The 20,255-nt window shown below is 41.9% G+C and overlaps 1 protein-coding gene across 4 annotated transcripts in view; it reads right to left on the bottom strand.

Moving 5' to 3' along the window:
- Positions 1-626: 626 nt before the first annotated feature.
- TTLL5 (tubulin tyrosine ligase like 5) overlaps positions 627-20,255 on the bottom strand; it is a 129,533-nt gene continuing 109,904 nt past the window's right edge. For 2 of the 4 annotated variants that reach the window (XM_085301772.1, XM_085301774.1), the window contains 3 exons: positions 18,780-19,000; positions 11,557-11,642; positions 6,589-6,665 (listed from right to left, as the gene is read on the bottom strand). In XM_085301772.1, coding sequence (XP_085157898.1) covers positions 6,607-6,665; positions 11,557-11,642; positions 18,780-19,000 — 366 coding nt within the window. In that variant the 3' untranslated portion in view covers positions 6,589-6,606. Of the gene's footprint in view, positions 1,178-6,588; positions 6,666-11,556; positions 11,643-18,779; positions 19,001-20,255 lie in introns of those variants that run through there. The other 2 variants (XM_085301773.1, XM_085301775.1) reach the window with 2 other exon arrangements.

Genomic DNA, 20,255 nt, shown 5'->3' with positions numbered 1-20,255 from the left:
CAACACATGAAAATCATCTCTTAGCACTGATTACATGGGRTAGAAATGACAGGAGAGCTGCAGAATAGGGAAACAGATCAAACAGACTGAATACAACCTCTGAGGGCTCTGATAYAAACAATAGGAGTTTTTGTGCTCTTGAAAACACAATCTCTTATAATCATACTACTTGCTGTTCARCAAAGGAGAAGTTGGAAAATACTGTGAAAATCATGATTTTTTTTTCCCTTAACATGGCACCAAAAATGAGCCAAAGCTGAAGCTGCTTCCTGTACATTTTAAGGATGGGTGGATCTCTCTAAAACAATTTCCAGCTGCTGATGTTGTCTAACACAACAAATTAAGTTTCATAGCATTAGGCAAATTTTAACTGGAGTGCTTCTCCAAGCCACTATTACAACTGATAGGAGCCACCTGGGCTTTAGGGTTCAAGCCTGGGTCTGAAAACATCAGCCAATTTGAAAAAGTTCATAAAGCATAAACAAACAGAAATCAAAATACAAAAATAAGCCACACACAATATAAGCATCCARTTGTGAAACATAATGACAGATTTAACATCCTGTCCAATATAAAAGCAAATATTTTGGGGGTGTGAATTAATAACTGAAATTATAACCAAAACAAACAAATGAAATGACTTTATTCAAACCAAGCACTTCCACGGTTCTGTGCCAAAATTCAAGATGGCAACCAACAAGAATGTTTCTAGTCATACAGTCTAATATTTTTCTCTGCTGTTGGTTGCCACGTAATGAGAGCAGAGAATCTTTGCTGTTACAAGACTAATACAGACTGAAATGGCTGAGCAGATGAGGAGATTTATGTTCAAACTTGGACCTTGGGAAGAATAATACAGACAGCTTGAGGATCTCTGTCTTACAGAAAGATGTTACGGGCACTGATCAGGAAGAGATGGAAAGAAGGGATCCCAAGGCTCAGCAGCAGAAGCTCTCAGAGGCAACCATTCACCTCAACTTGCAGCTCTATCACCAGCTTTCACAGACGTTCAGGTACTCTTYTCTTTTCACATCAGGTCCTCCTCATTACCTGATTGTTTTGGGGAATATGGTGGTATGAGCAGTCACTGCTGCTTTCTCCTTTGCTCCACACTTGGAAGCAATGCCCTGGGTTCCTCACCTGGTGTTCAGTGTTAGTCCTTCRCTGTGAGTAGAGGCTGGAAAAAAACACAAAGCAAAGCTTTTGAGTAATCACAAGGGAGCATACTGTGCAAAACACTGCTGCACTGGCCTGCATATCGCAGAACTAGCCACCAGCAGAAATCTGGTCTCCCTTTCACAGAACATCTCTCTATAGTAAGAAATGAGAGCACAGATCARTATGACAGAGCTAATTTCATGAGCTACTGCCTGAAAAAGTAATCTTGGTATTCTTCTCAAGCCTAGAATACCACTTTCACTGTTTCCCAAACTCACTCATCATTCACATGCTCCTCTGGTAGCTCTGCATCTCTTTATCTTGTTTCAGTAGGCTTTTGTTTCTTTCCTTCTATGTCCATTACTCATTTGCTTACATAGGAACCCTTACCCCTGACTCCACAAGATGCTGAGGACATCAGTGCAGAAGAGATGAGGGTGTGAAAAGGATAAGGTATGTCAAAAGGTTGATCTTTGAAAGGCATGAACTGTGAATACGAAAAAGCTTTTTCCTCCCAGKATTAAACAGAGAGATTTTAATTCTACATATCACAGCATTTTCCTACTTAGGCACATTACAGAAAAAAGTTAATGTCGTCTTCACTTCTTTTACTGAGCAGTCCTTAGACATTCCTTTAAAAAGAAAAATCCAAAACACTTAGAAATGAACAAGTTTATTTTGGACAGTTTGCATTTTATGGCTAATCTACTAGGTAAAGCTTGTCCTGTATATTTAGCACATCAGCTTGCTCTTGCATGTGAGCGACAGTTGTTGAGAGCTCTGTTTATTAAAAATATTGCTAGGTTTTAAAAAATATGCTCTCCTTGAAAGCCCAGAGTAGAGCCAAACATCACAGAGCACAAAGGATCTGGAAAGATGTTTAGAAAGCAGGATTGCCAGCTGTGTCACTGCACAGAAAGCTTGGAACATGAATTAGGAACCAAACTGTCAACTATGTGCATTAAGATAGGATACCAGTCCAGAAACCTATCCCTTGGCAATCTGCTGATATTAAGGAAACAAAGGCACATGAGAAAGGCAGCCAACTTCAACCTCATCTTCCTGTTTTGAAGAGACTTTTGAGCCTTTCTTTTCCTACAGAAATGCACAGAACAGTTTGCCTTTTCTCACAGACTGAACTGAAATCACTTTGATGAGTTCCTCTTGTGTGGTTACTTGCAGACTCAACCAGAGAGGGTCATTCCTATGTCTGTATGTAAATATGTGGATTCTTACCATGAGTGCAGCTTGAGGCCATTGCTGCAATTCAACCTATTTCATAAATATTAATATATACAATTATGTGAAGTTTTATCATTTCAAAGCTAGAGGTGAATTGTCCATYTCTCCTTTCAAGAATCTCTCGTTGACTAAAGGGGACATAAAACCTAAGACTGTTTCTGATACCAGGCAATAAGTGTTTACTCTCTCTGGCAAAGACAGTCATAGCAGTGAATAATCACATACAACAGAATGAACCTCCTTTAATTTCTGCCTGCCAGGAGGTGTTAAAACATAAAATATCTGCTCGTATGTCTTTCCATATATTTACATACTATCATGTCATCCAAAACTGCACCTCAAAAAAAATAATATTTCTGTCCTTAGAACACGGGGAGGGGGAATAATTTTATTCTGATTCTGGTATGATTCTGAGTCAGGGCAGTATCACRGGAACTGTGTAAAGAAATGTATGGGATATCAGCACAATAAAATTCAGTGCCATGTAGACTTTACCAGCATAGATTTACACAGTTTAGGCTGGACACCAGCACCTAATCTACCCTGCTTCCAAATAGCAGGAATGAGACAGAGCAGAGCACCAGGCTGACTGACAGTACTGGGTCAGGGACCTGTGCTAATACTTTTTAGAGCCAGTATGGGCTGTTTTCATCATACCCAGTGAATCTGTGGCTGAACTGAAAAACATGTTCAAATCTACTGAATCCAGTGTTAAAATCACAAATCTCCTTTCTCCATGAAAAGCTCTGATAATCTTAGATACTCAGATTTCTTATCCTAAATGAAATATCCTAAAGGAAATTCCCACTCCTAGATTGATGCCCAGCCTTCTCTTGATAATATACAGCACAACTAAGAAAGGTGATAAACGGATAGAGTTTATTTATATCCTTGGGTGAGGAACACTAGCAAGCCAAGACAGCTGACAACTAAGGGCCAGCCTTCCCTCTCCCATCTTCTGGGCACAATTTCAAGTTGGCTTGCTGGACTGCGCAGGCAAGGGAAAGCAGCAGTTCCAATTCATGAAATTCTACTTGGGAGGTGACAAAAACAGGCACATACAACTGCATTCATTTGGGTGAAGTCTCCTTGCATGAAAGGAGTGGTTAGCAGCCTCATTAGCAAATGGAGACATAGCTGAGCATAAGCCTCCCTGCTCTCCACWTCACAGAGAAGGCACCAGATGGGCTCCTCACCCCAACTGCTAATGTCCCTGTGTACTTAACAGTCTTCATTCTGATTTCTCCTATTCAGCTCCCTACTCTCTGGTTTGATGTAGCTGTGTCTTCTCTGGCTCTTCCCCACACACTGCATAACTCCAGACACTCTTTTTACCTTATTCACACACATTTTGGCTTCTATTTTTAGTTCCAATAAAATAATGCCAGATGAAAACAAAATTCATTTGGGTAGACAAAATCATCCTCTCTACAGGTAGCTTAATGCCAAGGGCCAGATGTGAGACAGAAAAATCCAAGGAATTATATAACCTCTCCCAGTCTTTGCACACCTGATCCTGAATGACATTTCCAACAGAGCAAACAAATACAGGCAGTTCACCATCACCTAACTGCTGAGAACATGCAGAGCTCAGCTCCCAGTTAGGCAGAAATGCTAACTGCCTGAAGTCATTATTTATACCACTTAGGAGTTTTCTTTGAGTCTGTCACAAGTGAAGGCTCCTAAAATTCATGCTGGGGTCTAGTTCTTAAACAAGGAAGCCAATTTCTAGAGATTATCCTTTTCTTTCTCTCCTACTTTCCCAGTGTTCCTGAGACTTGGAATGTACTTTCAAGAGAATGAGACCAGTAACAATAGGAAAATGCTCCTTCCTTTCACATAAAAAAGGCAAAAGGCTGATTAAAAGCATGAGAAGCAGGCTGTTCTCACAAGTTAAGGAATAAATATAATTTCTGATCATCAGAAGTGAACATGACCCTCAGTTCTAGCTGAGAGGGGATAGCTGAGTTTGACTTTATCTTGTTACTCCTGTCTGAGAAGGGGTCAGAACTCTGCTTTTGGAAAAGAGATTTATACTCTGCTGAGATTTAATGAGACTTCCCACAGTTTTCTGGTAAGTGGATAAACTCAGACAAACATAAGCATGTCCTGCTGTTAAATTTAGAGATCCACCTTGATGGTGTCTGTATTCTAAAGGTACTTGATAGAGATATCAATATCTGCTCACTGCTAGTCACACAGTCATGGTTCCCTCCTCCTCCAGAGTCMTGAGAAATGTGTTAAGGAGAAGGTGTTCCCTTCCCTCTCTTTTCTCTTCTGGTCCATCTGGTGCCACGGGCTTATCTGTCATTATCTGACCTGGGATAATTATCCATCAACAACTATACCAGGGACTTTTTTCCTCCTGTTTGGCCTCTTTATGGAACTGTAGATGATAGCAGGGGAGAGAGAGAGAAGTTCCTGGATGCTTCTGTGATACTTGAAAGAACAATGGTTTAGAAAGATAATTTTAAGAACAAACGTGAAACCAAATACCCTCCATCATAACCGATTCTTTGCCCTCCCTAAAASGGATACACAACAGCAGGATTCACCCCATCTTTACCACATCAAGTTCCACTCCTTTCCAAAGTATGATGAAATGGACTGATTGTATTTCTTAATAACCCTTTCTCTGCAGAGAGACAGACTACAAAGAGGGTAGAGAGATGCTGACAGACTGTTATTAGCACTGTGGCCAAAGGTTGTATGCAGGCTGAAAGGCTGCACTGGAAAGGTTTGATCCAGTGCTGCAATTCAGACCACTGTTCCCTTTCAGCAACCCACAGATTGCTTCTCAGCCGGACAGGTGGTTCTGAAAGATTTATGGGGAAGAATCATTATTCTATTCCTGGATTAGGATAAACAATGAGGTGACATCAAAAGTTGCTCTTTCGTGTCATAAGATACTTTGCACTTGAGTAGCCGAAGTAGGCTGAGGTGGAGGTTACTCGAGGTGCTCATTTGAAGGTCACCTTTCAAAGCCAAGGCCACTTGTGCAGTCAATCACAGCAACGAGAGAAGATCAGGAGGGTGGCAAATGAAGGAGTCAAATTAACAGGATTCGTTAGGGAGGAGGCATACCAGCAGTGCACAGTGCGGTAACCCAAGAGATTTCTGCTTCCAGCTGCTCCTGAGGAAGGATTTGGACAGATACTGTCAGTGTGGGCAGATCAGCTGAAACTGTAGCCAAGGTTCCTCTAGGGAATGTGGTATCAACATAAAAATAAATACCCTGGKGCTCAACAACCTACTGCCTTCCCAGGCTGCAGAGGAGCCTGCAGAAGCTGAGGAAGCCTGGACAGGGTTGGGCAGCTGGGAATTCAACTGTACTGCAGCAAATGGCTGGGCGCCTGACACAGGCCACGCATAGTGGCAGTGCTATGCATCCCATTGCTCCAAGAAAACCAAAAGACAATGGCTGATAAAAGAATCTCCAAACTCAGGGCATTTTCTGTKTTTAGATCTGACAAATAATATGAAGTGAGTTTACATGACTTCCCCCCACACCCCCCATGTTGGTGCAGGGCAACTTTGACACTTGCACACTTGTATATCTGCAGAAAGAACTCTTAAAATTTCTTTCCTTGACTGTATATAAAAGAGGCTGTAATTCAAGAATAACACTCATGTAAGCAGAGGGTAGACAACAGTCAATCACAGCTTAACACCTCCAGCATTAACTATAATTTCAGGTTTCCAACAACAAGAGCTACATGGCCTTCTTATGAAGCACCATAAAATAATCCTGGATATAAAGAACTCTAGAAATACACAATCTACCTGTAGATTTCCTGTTACCTGAAAGTAAAGTGCACCTTTCTATCACTGATGTGCAGGAAGGCTCCATTCATTGCTCTATACCTGACAGCAGCTGCTTGCACATTCATCTTATTTGGACAGGGCATTCAGGCATGTCTCTTCACCTTATGCTAAAGAAGGAAATCACTAGAAAACCAGAAAACAGCAGCCTGCCTCCTATGTGCACGAGGTCAAAACAGTTTAGACAGTTTAGGGTCCATTTCTAAGCTCTCACAGATGATGATACATTTCAGTTTCAGAGTCGCATACCTTCAGGAGTTGCATTCAGGAAGATACGGGGGTCAAGTGAAYGTCTGAAGTAAAAAACAACTGTGCATCATCCTATAACTAAGCTCAGATAAAGACCTGGGAATCACAGGGAATAAAATCAACTCCATACCTAGCTCAAGGAGCTTCCTCACTAGCTTCAGACTGAGTTTTGACCCTCGTCTTCCTTAAAAGTGCTGCCAAGAGAACAGCAATACACGTAATTAGTTTTGAGTTCATGCTTTAAGCCAGACCAGGCAGAGAACTAAGAATTTACATGAATTAGAAGCCTTCATTGCTCTCAGACACTGATAGCATATTACTAACTTTTACCTTCCCAGATGAATAACTCCAATGTTCTTTTCTGCGATCACACTTATTGGAAAAGCCATGTGGGCATTAGCAATATAAACAGTAGCACAACAAAACTGCATCATTGAGGATGAAAGGGTGAAAGTCCTGTTGAGTCTGGAGCCAGGCATCAGTCATGCACAGTTTTAATCATGATTCACAGTTGTCTGTAATTATATAGGTTATTAGCACATTAGTTATATTTTTGCCATGGGAAAACAGAACCCTGGAGGCAGTCTTTGTTCTGGAGCCTTTAAAATAAAAACAAGAAATAAAAATCTCAAAGACACTCAAGAAGTTGGCAGTAGAGGAAAGAGAGAAACACAACACAGATTTCATTCACAGTCGCTGTTACCCTTACAAATCAAATCAGTTGAGGTCATTACCTTGTGTATCCACTCCACAATTGCACTGAGGAGTTAACTACACTTTCAGACTTTTCCTGTGTCCAGGCTCTTGCTGCAGGCAAGAGTCCAGCTCAGAAACAGAAAAGCTACCTGGAACTACGCTGTTCTGTTTTCACAGAAGTGCCCTTTGTTCCTTCTTCTCCCTGAAACTTGCTTTTTGTTGGCATTTTCAGAAAAAGATGATGAATAATAAATATAATAAATATCTAAGTATGTGGTCTTCCAACTAGCTACAGAACTTCCTTGGTGTTTCTTGTCAGTTGTTCAAAAGCTAAATTTTGATGAAAAAAACAGACCTAGAACCTGACTTTCTTGGTTCAAGTTCTAGAACCTGGAACTTGACTTTCTTGAGAAAAGGAATACATGCATTATTCACACAATGCCACTACAAAGGAAAAACAAATAAAATAGCAAGATGCAGCAAGTGTTTCCATATGCCTAGAACTCTTAATATAGAAAGTAAAAAAACTGACCAGCCCTTAGCTTCCTTCCTGAATCATCTGAGCTAGCCATATCAAATGCGGAGCCTCATAAAGCCAGCCCAGAACTGAACAACCCACTGTAATACTTAGCTTAGCTGTTACTCAGCAAGCTATAGTGAAGGAGACTTGGAAGAGAGAGAGGATTTCTCAATTCTCATCACCCATTTCACTAATACTAACTGAACTGTTACGTTCCATGAAGCAGAAAACAATCAGGGTAATACTCAGCGATCCTCGAAGTAGCTCAGGATAAAAAAGCAATGTGATAACGACTATCCTATAGCTTATCTTTCAGAATGACAGACACTCAAGTACACCAGTGACTGTGAGTGCTCAATGTCAGTGAAAAATCAGATCAGAAGCATTTTGAATGCTCCCTACAGGTAGTAATTCTTAGTATTTTTTTCACACTTATAAGAGCTGAGAGGAAGCYGTCTGTTCAAACACTACACATAAACCCCAAGTGATAGCTTACAGGTTTAAATCTTTRTATCTTCCTGTCTGTAGGTACTCCTGAGAATATCTGCCTTCCCACTTGCCTCTATATCCTAAACTGCTTTGCAGAAATGCTTTTATTCTACGTCTTATTTCATCTCAAGAGATCTGTCCTCAAGAGCCTGAGCCCACTGCTCAACAGTATCTACAGCCTGTATTCTCTACAGTTGCAGGACCAGCCACCAGTGAACTGCCCTCTGAACAATCTGGTTAAAAGTTTCCATACTGCCCAACTCCCTTTTCCTATGGGTATCACCCTCACTTTTGGTTATGTCATTTGTGACACCTTTATGCTTCCTGTCTGCAAAGCCCTAATATCTMCTATTCCTCAGAGAGGCTGTTGGAGGAGATGCGAAGAAGAGTGGGCTAACAGCATGAGAAGTTACTATCCCCTTAAGCTGGCCCAGCCTATACTGTCTTTCTCTTTCTCTGCCCTGTGACTGTGTTAGCGGATCTGAAATAGCTGGATAAAGGTTTGGATCTGGCAAATACAATTTGACAGCCAACTTCCAAAGAAGCTGCAAAACAGAAAATACGGCTGTTTTTTACGGCATTATGCCCACCAGCCCAGACCAAACCCTAGGCACTACAGTATCCCACCGTTAGATGTTGGAAGCAGATAGATTTGCAAGACACTGCAAGCTGCTGAGTGAAATCTTGGTGCAACATCAGATTTTTTGCTATTAAACCTGTTTTGTTTAACAGGTATCACTTTTTTACCCAGCTGAAGGACTACAAGGGCCAGCACTCATCCAAGASCAGATTCTAGAGCACAAAATGATGAGAGATGAGGTGCAGCTCAAAAGACTCTACTGATACAGCTCCACACTGCCAGACATACAAACAGAACTTCCCAGTGGTTACTTTACTGGGCTCTCCCATTTCCAAAGTCACACAAAGGCCCAGTCTAACAGGGAGCAAAAGTAGACCTATAGTAGTCAAATGACTTCCTCATTCTCCCAAGATGTTTTCTTCACAAAACCTGCCTGATACAATGGTATGAAATGGCAGTGCCAACTCACATATTAATTGTCCCACAGGCTTCTATTAAATGAAGGGCTATTCAAGCTTCTCAGACATTTTTGAACATTTATGTGTGTTTTTATACAGAGGTTCTGCCTGGTTCCTCTTTTACCTCCATAGCTTTTCATGGCCTGCTACCTTCAAATTCTTGTAGTTTATTCTGTAATCTGCTTTATGAGTTGTGTCTCCAGTCTCTCTAGTTGGTATGTAGGACACTAAATACATGTGAAACAGTAACACCAAATAAGCTGTTGATGAGGGAAATCAGGGCCAATTATAAGCAATCAACAGAGAGAGTGAAGAAGAAAAACAGCTGTTCCTGCAGGAAGGACCAGAGTAGTCTCTGAGACACACAGACTGGGCACAGCATTCTCAGATGCATACCAGTGGCTTGGTGCAAAGCTGAAGAAAATGTCATTCCCCCCCCCCCCTCATTTTCCAAGAACAAACATTGTTTTGCTCTACTTAGTCCAATCACTGCAATATTTAGTGCTATTCCTGGAGCTATATACATCTCCTAAGGACAAGGAAGCTCTGAGTGACCTACTCACCAGACCCTGCTTCTGTTAGCCTAGGCCTAGTCAAAGTAGGGCTCTATTTAAGCCCTACCACTCTCAGTAAAACATCAGGTTCAATGCCTTTTTTTCGAAATCAGAGAGGGTATGTTTAGCCTAGTGCAGCTAGCACAATCCTACAGAAAAAACACATGAGGCAAAATTCTCAGTCCTCACAGGATGCTAAGTACTCCTGGAGAGGGTGATTATCCTCATCTTTGTAGTTGTTATCAAGCCTGTATTTTTCTTGCAACTCTGGTTGTTGCTCTCTGTCATCAGTATTATCAACAGTCCTCACACATGCACAGAAACAGGAAGGACAGAAAACTGCCTGCAGTTACCACAAACACATGTATGAACAACAGCACTCAGAGCAGAGACAGAGAAACCCCCATAGAGGTTAGAAGTTGCAGGGTGGCAACTTGAGAGAGCTCTGAAAATTGTGAGAAAGAAGGCACACAAACATCTTCATGTAAGTCCACTCAGCAAACCAGTTTGATCATATCTTGAGAACTACATTTTTACATTTACTGATAAACCTATGTGTAACCTGGCTTTACATACTGTACTAAAAAATCAGCTTAAGCTATACAGCAGACCAGAACTTTTGCCTCAACTGTACATATACTACAGTGTTGACATTATTTTGTTTATTTTGGTAGTCCCATTATACTCCACTTCTCCACTGTCACGTTCCAATGCGCTGTAGGGTCTTTTTTATTGGCTATGGCTATTCACCCTATAAAATCTCTGGTAGGATAGCTAGAGTTTTTGGCAGGTGGTAAAGCGTGGGAGGCAGTTTGGAATTGTACAATATGTGCATTAGCTGAATGTTTGTGCTAGAGGATCAGCAATAAAATCACTGACATTAATGCTGGAAATGTCATCTTTAAGTTTCAGAGCTAAATATCCAAGAGATGAATGGGGCAGTTTACCACTGTGCAAACTTTTGTTTCAGCCTGTGAAACCACAAGCAGAAATCACTGTATTAGTGATACTCAAGCCATATTTTCAGAGTTTTCACAACAAAATCAAAGATCAGAAACATAATTCTCTCAAAGCATTCTAGAGTGTAATTTGGCAATATATATTCCATTACAGCCTCACCACAAATTACCCTGGGCAATATACCACCCACGATTTGGGTTCATCAGCACTAGAATCTACTGCAAATAGTTCTGCATCAACGAAAAATGGATTGAGTCCTCATTTCCTGAGACCCTATCAGCAGAGAACCCTCTCTGCATAAAGTAATCACCAGGGAAGAACAATTTGATTCTACAGGTCTCAGTAATTTTCCTTTGAGAGCTTTTAGCTCTACTGATTGATTTCACTATGCAGCTGATTCACAAGTCTCAATTAAGTCTTTCTGAATTAAGGGGCTTTTCTGCAAGACCAAAGAAAAATGTAAAGAATGTCCTGGCCCTTTATTAAAGACTAAACTCAAACTACAGAGCTTCTTTGAGCCAAAGCCCAGAGCAAAGTGGGGCCATTTTAGCCAAGTTTCTTCCCAGCCACAGTTTTAGGGATCTTTCTCTTCCAGCTCTACAAAARTCAGACATTGCTCCCTTGATTTTAGTCTTTTTACTCTCAGGAGGAATAAATTCCCTGCACAGCTGATCCCAGGCTGTTACCTAGAAACTACTACACGCAGGGTAGGCTGCTGTGTTTCTTCTTCTTGCTGAGAAGTTAGGTTTTTTTTCCCTGTCAGTTCTCAAGAAAGATGAAAGCATCCCAGCATGCCCCCCATTCCCAGGCTTCAGGACTGGCACTCACCTGTGGATTTTGTGCCTGGCTCACAGGATGCAACACTGTTAAGGCTGTTCTGGAATCCATTTAGCTGCCTTTCAGTGGAGGTCACCCTGACAGGTAAAAGCAACAGATTAGACAGAGATRAGAGGGGAAATACCAAGGAAGAATAAAGGTCTTGAACAAAAAAATGGGAGTTCAGGTTCACATAATCTCACTAGGACTGTAGCTATGAAGCTGTGTGTGATCATAGCTTGAAATGGGCACTGACAGTAAACAGCTCCAAGAAGGCTGAGGGAGACGGAGGAGCACACAGCCACCAGCAAGACTCCCGTGCACCTAAAGCACTTAGTTGTTCCACATTGCTAGGAAGCTGATTTTGAAAGATAAAAGAGATGGGAAATTACAGTGGAGTGCCAAAGCACAGCACAACTAGTAATGCTGTTAACACCTTATTCCAGTGGTGCAAAGCAAAATGATTAAGCAACCTAAAGAACAGAATTGCATGYGAGAGGGCTGGCAAAACATGCTATGTTCAAATGCAAACTTTGTACTTGCACTTTGTACCTTGTCTCAGCAGACAAAACTCATTGAGGAAAGATTTCTTACTTAGACACTGAGATCCAAAGGAAGCTTTTAATCTCCAATAACCCTGTGCCAATCCTCAAGCAGATACTTCATGCAAATTCTCCTGCATTTAGCTCAACATTTGAAATACAGTAAAACTATACCCTGTGGAGTACAACTTCCTGTGTTATAGAGATTCATTACTAAAATGAGACTGTCTCTTCCTACGTAATAATGGGTTTATTCACAAGAGGAGTCAAAATGGGATATATTCTGTCCTTAAAATCTACAGAATTTATCCATTTATTCTTGATTTGTCCTCTCCTTCTTTATCCTACTGCTCTTCCCTCCAGCCTAGCACTGTTCTGATCACTCCAGACTGCTGCACTTAGCATTCCTGCCTCTCTGCCACAATCCTTATTCTTCCACTCATTCAACTCTGCTATGTTATACAGAGTTACTCACCGCTCTTCCTCAGGAGACCACTGTAATCTTCAATCCCCAGATGAGGCCCTGATGACTAACAGACCCAGGCACACATGTGCAGTTTCTACAATATTGTCTGAAACCTTTTGCCTTCAAATTTCAAAGTCAGCAAGTTGCCAGTAGGCCAGGTGCTCCTGGCAGCTAAAAGGCCAGTGGGGGACTCTTGTATTTTCTCGCATTTGGATCTGAATGAAATCAGTTGGAGTCCAGATGGGAAGGGACRGGGGGTTCTGAGATGACATTTGCAAAACATAGCCCCTTACTTCAGTGCAACCATAATTTGAAATGCTTTTGTCAAATGACGTGCTTTTTTCTATATGTATTGCCTCTTGGAGAGAATTTTGGATTTGTACTTATAGTTTCTTTTGCTGCTGATACTGCATGGTCCATCTGGGATTCCAGAATCCAGATGTACTCTTTATGCTTCTTACATAAAGATCACATGCTCATAATCAGTTTGCCTATGTTGTTAATGCTGTATGACTTAGGGTCAAATCCAGCTCATCTTTCTGTAGGTAAAATGCAAGATTAATGGTTCAAAATGTCTTCAGGAATACCATCAAGTACAACAAAAAGTTAACAAGGTACAGTGACACTTCTACCTGTAAGTTTGCTTTACCTTTAGAGAATCCCTTTCTTTCTACAGGCTTGTCTCCCTCTTTTTTGTCCACCCATACTTAATCTCGACTCTTGTAGTTTCAACTGTCACCTTTATACAGCTTATTCTTAGATCTTCCTCTGTGTCCTAGCTCTCTCACCACTCTAAGCTCACCCCTCAYGTTCTCTCCGCTGTCCTAATGGAAGTTCCAGTGCCAGAACATATATGCTGCTTAAACTGAGTTAATCCCTTTCCACTTTCATCCTCCTTGGGTTGGCTGAAACCCCATCGCCTTTCTCATTTCCCCGATTTTAATGTGAYGTTTTTGCTTCCACTTCTCTAATGCAAACCATTCCACTTCTTCCTCTTTTTACTCACAGAAGCAGCCTTTCCCCACTGTCCTCTCCACTTCAATATCTGCCATTGGCCTTTTTCTCTCTTAAACACAACCTCTCCTTGAAATTGGCAGACTTTCTTCACTTAGGCACTAAACCACCCCTAAGCTGCCCAACCTCAAACTGCAAATTTGGAGGATGCTCTTGTTTCACAGGTGACAGAGAAATCGTATTTTCCTGGCTAAATTTTGAGTACCTTTATTGTAATAACCTAGTTGTTTAGGATGTTACAATTAGGATGTTACAATGAGAGAATTATGTTTAGGATGCTATGAATTAATCTRGTGGGCCAGGAGGAACAGAACTGATGCTAACAAATTCAGATCACACAAAGCCTAGGTTTGACAAGAGGACAGCAACGGATGTGAAGAGCAGAGCCAGGGAGGCTGGTTCCTTTTTGTTGCTCTTGGACAGGCTGTCTCCGCATGTGTAYGACTGAGGCTAGCCAGGAGCTAAGAGCTGCAAGCCTCATAAGCCCAACTGTGTCAGGGTGTTGAATCAAGCCACCTCTCAGATGCATTGCTATTGCTGCCAAAAACATCCAAGGGTCAGGCAGCCTGATTAACCCAGATGCTCAGGAGCTAAAAAAACAAGCGTGCGTCAGTACAGCAGTAGCAGAATGTGAAAGCGGTCCCATTAATAGTTGCGTGCTTTCTCTTCTGCTGTTCGTTCTCCTTACAGTGGGCCGTCAGCTTGTACATGTGATATGCTCAGCTCACTTAAGACGCTTCATATGTGCCAGTGAATAWCCATACATGGGGAAGACAGGATAAAAACCAGAGCCACAGCATTTTACAGAGCCCTCTCTGTGGTCATTCCTCTACTTTTGTCACATTTGCCAGGCTTGGCCAGCCTGTCCAAAACCAGCTGGGTATTTCCGTTTCTGTTTGCAGTCAGGACCTCACCCAACTAGGAGATGGACTTTCTGAACCTTGGAGAAACACATCACCTCTACCCTATTCCTGTAATAGTTACAATAGAGCAGAAATTTGGATCTTCTACTGCTGGTGTCATGCAAAGCAAATATACAAATGAAGAACAAGGTGGAAAGATTGTGTCATGGTATTGTGACTTCAAGGGAGTACTGAAAAGGCTTCCTGAATAGAGACGCTGAGAGTGACATTTACACCAAAGTTCAATACGTGAAATTATGCCATGTTGTACAATATTCCTGATAGTTCAAATGTACYAGTCTATTGTTGGAAAACTGAGTGTTCTTACTGGGCTCTCTTGCTTATAAAAGTAAGAATGACCTAAGTGCCTGTTTTTTCTACTAGGTATTTTCTCTCTCTGTATATAGTAGTCTAGCATTGATGACTGATTTTTTTTCTAAAATGTCTTCTTTGACTGACAGTTCTGTTCACAACCTGTCCAAGACCTTCCTCTGCTTGATGCTCTCAAAGTTCTTGACTTAGAGTAGTTCTCTAAAAAGTTACCATAGGAATGGTAGTGCAGAAATTTTTACTTATTGTGACTCAGTCATTCCTAAAAGAAGAAAGATTTTCTTTCTACCAGCTATACAAATGCACTCTGGGTTCTGACAGTAGAGCTAATATACATTTCTGCTTTTCATGCTGTCATCTGTAACATGAAAGTCCTGTACACCAAATGCTGCTTCTGGGGACATCTAYTTCATCCTTTGTCTTACAAATGCTATTTCTGTGACTTCTGTCTCAAAACTGTGCTTTTAGTTATCAACAGGTCTCTTCAGGAATAGAATGACATGGTTCAGAAACCTGCCAATACTAGTGGCAACACACACAGTGGAAAGGACCCAATCTGACTCTTGAAAAGAAAGAAGAGTTTGTGGTGGTAGCTTTTCAAAAAYTATCTTTTTATTTGTAATCTGAGCACATTTAATCAAAAATATGGAGCCCCACAAGACCATTTTATGGGGTTACATTTCTGAATACAGCTACATATTAAACCATTTCTCCCAGTTGCCATAGTCTTTTTCCACATCTTAATGCGGGCCCCAGTTTTCCACACTGTTAGCTTAAGCAAGGAGTCTGCTTTGGACACAATCCATTATAAAGTCAACCTACCACCTTTTACAAGTTGAGAGAAAACGAGAGAGAACGGGAATAGAAAAGAAAAGACTGAATTGTCTAGCTGTTCCATTACTTTTTTTCCTYTATGTTCTAACCAGGGAAGTGTCCAAGTTACAAGATAGTTTTTGAATTAGTCAGTAATGTTCATCCTTAGCATCTCATTCTGTTTGTACTTCATTTTTCTCTTATTCTTTCCCTCTTCTGGAGGCCACGTGTGCTGGCTGGGAAAGAAATGATAATGCATGCAAGGAAGAGATAGGTCAAAAAGACAAAGTTGATTCTAGTTTGTCTTCAAAGTCCAGTCTCTGGAGGAATTCTACAAACAAGTTTGAAACGAAGATTTTTATTAAGATGTTCAACAACAGCCAGGAGGTGCAAAGAGCAGACAGAGAAATAAGTTCTGGCTTACAGGAATTTAAGGGAAAAAATAAGACAAAAGAGCTTTAACATCAGAATGAACAAAATGGGATTAGTTTCAGTGAGTATAAGTCTTGTGGAAATAATATATAGCACTGAGACCTTCTTTGAGGAAAGAGGTCGGGAAAACAGCCAAAAAGAATTAGGGGTGAGTGTGGRTAGCAAATCAAAGATGACCTTACGGAGAAATGAAGCAGCCAAAAAGCCAAAATTACGTTAGATTTTATGCAGATGGATAGTTGCCATGTCATAACCTACGGATACAGTAGTCCCACACTGGAAAATTACTATTCTGGGTGCCACAATGGAAACACTCTGACAAGCTGAAGAAAATATCGTAAATTCAGGAGACAATTAAAGACTTGGCAGGTGGAACTACTATCTGAGGTTAAAAAAACCTCAATAAGTCTAAGCAACACTAGGAATCTCCAAGAAGTAGAAGAATATTCAAAAGATGGAAACTATTTGCAAGCAAACTCTTTAGGGTGGTTCAGAAAGGAGGAACAAAGTACAACAGTATGAAACAAAGGATAAAATCAAATTGTACATCCGGAAAAACTTTCTAATAAGTTTGTTTAGACTCTCATGGTGGGATTTCTGCTACTGAAGTTTTTTAAAAGCAGACTATACACAGTAACAGAGAATACTCTGTATAGAATAACCAGGAAAGGTAAAGAACAAGCTGCAGCATGCAAGGCATCTTTTTTATCTCTATACTTCTTTGAGATGGAGGGTTCTCTCCATTCACTCTCCTCTGTTGATGCACCTCTGTTTTTTTCCTGACAACAATAGAAGGCTTAAATTAGACTGAGACACAGTAATGCACAACCGTAGAGCAACGATCAGCTCTCAGTATGCTGGAAGAATAGCTGGGCACTGCTGTTTTCCATGTAAGTGAAAAAATGTTACTGCAAGATCCCATGAATGGCAAGAATGGGTTTGGAGCCTTGTGCTGGAGACTAAAAGGCAACTTGGAAAGTATTTCCGGAGTGGCTCCTTGCAGCCTTCAATACTTGGATTAGGTTTCTGAAATTCTGAAGGAATCTTTTGCTTTTTTTCCCCCTTCTGTGCATTTTTGGTGCTGAACTTTTTCCGGTTTTCCCACACTCCTGCCTGTCACAGAGCAGAAACCACAAAAATGCAGCAAAGTAAAGTCTGTCCAAGGAGCTGCAATTCCATCTCGCAAGGATAAACACTTCTTCTGCCAAGAAGTGAGCACAGCACACCGGCATCTTCAAATACACATCCCTACTGCCCAGAAGAGAAACCCACTGATATAGCTTGTCACCTGTACTAACATGAGCCACCCAGCATAAAAGAAATCAGATAGCAAATCCACCAGCATATACCTGTCATACCTGATGCTCAAATCTGCGCTTGCTGAGTTGATGAAGTCTACTAACATCATTTGCTTTTTAAATAGTTTTGAGGGATGAATTTAATGTGCTATCTATTAAGATAATAAAAGTACAGGCAGGAAATATATGAGCTTCTCCAACACAGTTCTGCCCAACTCCTTAACTATGCCTTGCAGTTCCAGATTTGATCCTCACACACTGACTGTGCCCATCTTCACAAGGTCTTTCCTCACTAATCTTTTATTAAGTCTCCTCTCTTTTAATCAAGGAGGGGGGGGAATGCAGAGAACCTCACAGGAACCTGTTTTGAAAGCTTTACAACTCTTTTGGTCATAGAATATAAGGGAAGTAGCTATGAATGCAATTATTCCCCTTCAGTATTCAGAGATTAAACAAGGTTGACATATAAGGAAAAACCTGATAAAGGATTTAAATGATGGWATTGCTTTAGACTAAGAGGAGATAAACAGAGACATGAGGCAGCTACTGATGAAAGGTAAAAATAAGGAAAAAAAAATTGAACTCCTGTTCATATTCTCTTATAATGCACTGAAGAGGAGATACTCCAAGAAATGGAAAGAAAGCAAACTTAAAGTAAACAACATTTCATGAAGCACACTTGAGTGTTTTGTTTTTAAACAAAGCACACACCAAACCCATCTACCTTAGAAYAGCAAAAACCATAACCAAAAGGTCAGTAACAGGTAATGAGGAAACCTATCGTTAAATTAGGCAGAATGTAAACACTTTAACTGAAATAAACACTTGTGCTGAAAGCATAAGCTGATCATTACATGTTGGGTTTATGGGGAAACTTGGCTTAAGTTTTTTTTTTTTTCAGCTTCTTCTGACCTTCCAGATTCTAGTCCCCATCAAAGATTAAACATGGGGGGAGTGACTCAAGTGCCTAAACACACATGTCAAGGACCATACTGTATGCTGTCAGTTATTTAAGACATCTGCATGGGACRGGCAGATAAACACAGGACCTACAGGAGATTTGTGCTCATCTGAAGCAGCAGCTGGAGGCCAGRYGGAACAGCCCTGGGCATCTAAAATGGCACTAGCAACTTGTATTTAGGCAACTGAACCCCACTCTGGATCAAACACTCCTCTGATTCAACCTAGCAGTTCCTACGCTCTTACAAACATATGATGTTAAAGTCCTGCTTACCTTTGTGTTGCAAAACACGAAGCTTCACAATAGTGAACACCTACTGCAGTTTACCTCAGTCAGGGTGTTCTGAGATTTCATCTTGGATAGCATACCCAGAAAGATCTACACTTCAGTCGCAGGTAGACAGGTTCTTTTCCCAGATTCCTTTTGTGGGAGTTGAGTGTCAACTCTCTGTGGTGCATAGGGAGAGACAAGACTTACTTGGAAATCCTCTGTGTTGCAGCCTTTCTGGCCACTGCCTGCCTGTGGTTTGCTGGAGGCTTTGGAACTAGCTGAGAAGGCGTACTCTGGGATGGCATCACTTTGTGCAAACTGGCTGCCTTCTGGATACTGGAAGTGGCACTTGATGTCTTGCGGGCAGCAGAGCCAGCTGACATAGATACATGGCTGGTGCTGGATTGTGGGTGGTTGGCAAACAGAACCTGGCAAAAAAGAAAACAAAAATACCATAGTGTTTCTCTGAATATTGTTGAGAGATCTGATGGAGTGGRTGACATTTTTGTAAGGGAGACTATCTGCCTGCTGAAGGAGACCCTCACATTCCCAAGCACAAATAAGAAGAGTTTAGTGGTCAAGTCAGTGAAGTAATTTTAAAGTTGAGYTTTACACCCTTGCTCACTGGGACTAGCTTCTAGGAAGGCAAACAAGCTCACTGCTGCCACAGACTGACACTGTTCCAGAGGAAAAAAGCAAGAGATCACCATGCCCAACCAGGTCATACAGTGGGTCCCATCTTCAGAGACACACAGCTTTTACTGCTTTTAGCCATTTTCTACATCTACTCTGCCAAGATATTCTTTGTGTGGGAGTTGGGATTGAGACCGAGTCAGGAAAGAAAAAGGTCGCAGGGAGTATCTTACAATGCCAGTTCCTCAGTCCAGCCGGCTAGGTGCTGAGAACATCGGGAGGCTCTAGGGTGCCCTCCCCGAACAAGGAATTTTAGGTTGGCAATGACAGAAAGGAAATCCCAGTAACATCACAGAACAAAATATGTTTCTCTTCCTAAAGCAGAGGGGGGGTAAGTATGCTGCAGATTTGATAAAGGAAATAAAACAAACTGCATGTTATGAGACACTAGAGAACGCAGCGATGGAGCTGGCAAGGGGGGCAGCGAGGAGTGCCTCCGTGTGAGCTCTGCAAAGCACTCAACTCCTTCCAGAGCGGACCGGCTCGGTCGGAGCTCTGCCTCGTCTCTCCTCAGAGTTAGTCGGATTCCCGGGGCAAAGAGGCAGCGCCATAGCCACGCGGTTTCAGGGCTGGAGAGCAGCGACGGCAGACGAGGGGAATAGCTGAGCACCCAGCAGTCACCTCAGACTGACCTCGGGAGCGGCGCGCTTCGCTGCGTTTGTCCCAGTCTCTCCTCTGGTGAAAAACACACACAGCCACAGCGAGTGGGCTCCAGGCTCCACGGAAAACCGCAGTCGGAGGGCTGGCTGGGCGTCCGCACGAAGACAGGAAAGCCCCTCTCCCCCGCAATTCTCTGGCAGATGGCAGGGCCTGCGCGTGGGAAGCGCTTCTGGCAGGCAGAGCTCCAGGGAGAGCAGGAAGCGCCGGAGCCAACGCAGGCCTGCTCCTCAGCGCGCGCTCCCGCGCCCGGGCAAGAGCACCGGAGCTCTCCAGCCCCATTAACCGCTCCCTCCCCTGACGCTCTACCTTGATCCCAGCTTTCAGATTTCG

This window comes from Rhea americana, unplaced genomic scaffold, assembly GCF_003343005.1.
Source record: "Rhea americana isolate MKP2758 unplaced genomic scaffold, rheAme1 scaffold_18, whole genome shotgun sequence".
In the NCBI taxonomy this organism is placed as follows: domain Eukaryota; kingdom Metazoa; phylum Chordata; class Aves; order Rheiformes; family Rheidae; genus Rhea; species Rhea americana.
This window is presented reverse-complemented; position numbering and strand designations above follow the sequence as displayed.